General features: G+C 41.2%; 1 protein-coding gene across 1 annotated transcript in view; it reads right to left on the bottom strand.

The window, feature by feature from the left end:
* Nucleotides 1-915: 915 nt before the first annotated feature.
* The window catches only part of LOC120598553 (endogenous retrovirus group K member 5 Gag polyprotein-like), an 18,805-nt gene continuing 16,525 nt past the window's right edge, over nucleotides 916-3,195 (bottom strand). The window contains exon 2 of the mRNA XM_039857414.1: nucleotides 916-1,502. Within this exon, the coding sequence (XP_039713348.1) occupies nucleotides 1,459-1,502 (44 nt within the window). The 3' untranslated portion in view covers nucleotides 916-1,458. The remainder of the gene's footprint in view (nucleotides 1,503-3,195) is intronic.

Raw genomic sequence — 3,195 nt, forward strand, 5'->3', positions numbered from 1 at the left:
CCCCTGCTTTCATTGTTCTTCACCCCTCTGCTCCCCCTCCCTCCCATGGCTTCACAGTTCTCTGCACAGGCCTTCGTCATCTCCGGGAACTGCTCCAAGTGTCTTACAACGATAAGAACACTGCTCATCTTTTAGCTCTGCTAAATATCGTCCAGACTCAGTTCTCAGAGAGATTTCTTGAACATGCCGGCCTGCTCTCACCTCAGGGCCTTTGGCCTGTGCCCGTTTAATGTAAGAAGGAGGCAAGGGAATTAAACATATTAATCAAGCCTCATTCAGAGACTGCAATATGCTGATCAGCCCTGCAGCCAGGCCAGGGGACACCTGCAGAACAAAGGAAGGTGTCTACTGGGATGGCTAACAACCCATTTCCCCACACCTGTGGAAGGAGAAACAGGAACAACAGAGATCTTACTTGGCATCCTACAAAAATAAAAGTGTTCATTCCCTATGGCTAAAACCATGGGGAACCTTGTCGGAAGCCAGCCGACCAAGTCAAACCGGGTACCTGAATGGGGGAGCGGGGACTGAGAAAAAAGAGAAGACAGACAGGGTGCAGGAGGGAGAGCAGATCTCACAACTGTCTCTCCGAGTTTATTTCTTATCCTTCTTTTTATACATAATCTGTTCCTTTTGGTATCCCAAGATAACATGATCCTGAAGATCAAGGTACAATCGGCACTCCCTTTGACACTCCCTTATCTATACTTAATCTTCTTCTTCCTGGAATTCCACAGAACCAGCCTTTTCTTTTTTATGCAAGCAGGTCTCCCGAGATAAACCATGCACTCTTTTGAATTTGGGGAGCATTATCTCCCTACAATTCCCCCTTTTTTACTTTATAGTAGACTGTGCCTGTCTTAGGTGGCTTCCTGCGAAACATGGAGCTTACCCGTCATTGGAACATGTATTCCATCATACATGCCCTGTCTTAGGTTGTCCAGTTTCCAAGAAGTCCTTACCCGTCTTTGACTACCAGCCACTATACTGGGGTATTTTTATTTCTTAATTTTATTGCATGTATCTCGGAACCAACATCTCGCACTGCTCGTATTGCGCATTTCAACAGATATGGCAATAAACACAAGATGACTAACATGAAACAGGCTAGAATGATAACAAATCCTAATAAATGAGTAAATGGTCCCCAAGTAGGGACTAAACCTTTTAAACCCTTTATAAATTCTTGCACTGTTTCATCAGTATTTATTTGTAGTTCGGGAGCTTCTTTTAAGGCTAAAATGTCTCGATGTAATTGAACTAAATCTAATGACATATTAGCACTATGCCAGATCCCTTGTAAAAGATTTTTTATCTTATCCCAAGGATGGGTGGTATTATTATACCTTTTTGGAGTTACACAAATCCATCGATATTGTACATGGCAACGTAAGCGGGAGGACAATTTTAAGGCTTGAACTTCTTCTCCCAAAAAGTTTACTGTTTCATATAGTGCATCTAATTTTTGTTCAATTTTTTCATCAATACTTTCTTAAGATCCCATAGCTAATGAAACATTTTTTGTCAGATCATTAACAAATGTTGCAGTTTGCACAGAGTTAGACAAGGATATGGCAGCAGTGGTGGCTGTAACCACCAAGGCGACAACTGCAAGAATACCTGCCACAACAACAGCCACAGCCCTTTTAGATCTTCCTAAGGCCATGTTAATTTCTTGTAAAACCTGTAACCCATATTCATCAAACCAAGGGCCTGTAAGGTTAACAGGAACCATTATAAATGGCAGTTGTCTAAGCACGAGAACAGAAGTGTTAACAGGAGTAACACAATTAGACAGCTGACAATTATTACAAGATACATTAAATTGATTAGTATTATTATCTACGGTAATATTGAAATTTCCTAACAATAATATGTATGGGACATTAACACAAGTTCTAAGGGCATATGAGAATCTTTCTCCTGAAATACTACTGTGTGAATTGGTCAGAGATTCATTAGTTATGCTAATATTCATTGTCACAAGTCCGGCAGCCAGTTTCCAAATATGAGTCTGCCAAGCGCCAGAGCTTGTTTTCCAGAGTCCAGCAGATAAAGCAGTCCCAGTGTCATAAGGCCGAGAGAAGTCCCAAACAGTTTCATTAAATCCTGTTACTGGGTACAAAGTGACATTCTCTTGATGACAACGATGCCACCATACTGAATCTTTTTGCACACGCCTCTTCGAGTGACAAAGTTCAAACGGGATCGTATCATTGTTGCTTACAGCTTCGCCATCAGGAGCCCCAAGCATAACAGCTCCTCCTTTCCTAGGCCAAGGCTGCTCCGTGATATTCAAACACCCAGGTTGGGAAGTAGAATTGAATAGAAAACAAATAGGTAGTCCTATTGCTGATCCAGAAAAATTAAAATTATCATATACATATTGCTGTTCCATGGCTGATGGCAATCCTAGAAGTCTAGAGTTATTAGAAAAAACCTGGATCTGTGGCCCAGACCAAACAGTTGGATGTAGTACCGGAGGATCCGGGATGTAAGCCCAATGCACTGCAGCATAAGCTGTTGGATTAATCAGTATTCCCATCAGAAGAATAATCTCGATGTTCATTTTCGGCATGCTGCACTAGTCGTTCAGGCAACCAGCGTGCTCCGTCAGCTCCCTGCAGAAAAATACAAACATGCCCTCGTCCCCATATTAGTACAGGATCTGGTCCATTCCATTGTCCAGTTAATGGATCTTTCCATCTTACAGTGGCATAATTAGAAGTAGTAGTGGGATGCCATAAGCGCTCAGCTGCAGAGTGCCCTTTGGCATCCAAATTTAAAAAATTTAAAATGAATAAGGCATGATTTAAATAATTTTGTGGAGAATAGGGGTATAACTCCCCTTTTTTTATTTTCTCAAGTTGAGTCTTTAGAAAGCCATGGGCACGTTCCACAATGCCTTGACCTTGTGGGTTGTAAGGAATACCAGTTTTATGTTCAATATGTAACTGAGAGCAAAATGTTTTAAAAGCAGCACTAATATAACCAGAGCCATTGTCTGTCTTAAGAATTTGAGGACATCCAAAAGCTGCAAAGCAGTGTAAGCAGTGATTAATAACATGTTTAGTGGCTTCACCAGTCAAAGCAGAAGCGAAAATGAATCCAGAAAATGTATCTACAGTAACATGTACATATTTTAATCTACCAAATTCAGGAATGTGGGTTACATCCATCTGCCAAATTTGATTC

This window comes from Pteropus medius, unplaced genomic scaffold (assembly GCF_902729225.1).
Source record: "Pteropus medius unplaced genomic scaffold, Ma_sr-lr_union100, whole genome shotgun sequence".
In the NCBI taxonomy this organism is placed as follows: domain Eukaryota; kingdom Metazoa; phylum Chordata; class Mammalia; order Chiroptera; family Pteropodidae; genus Pteropus; species Pteropus medius.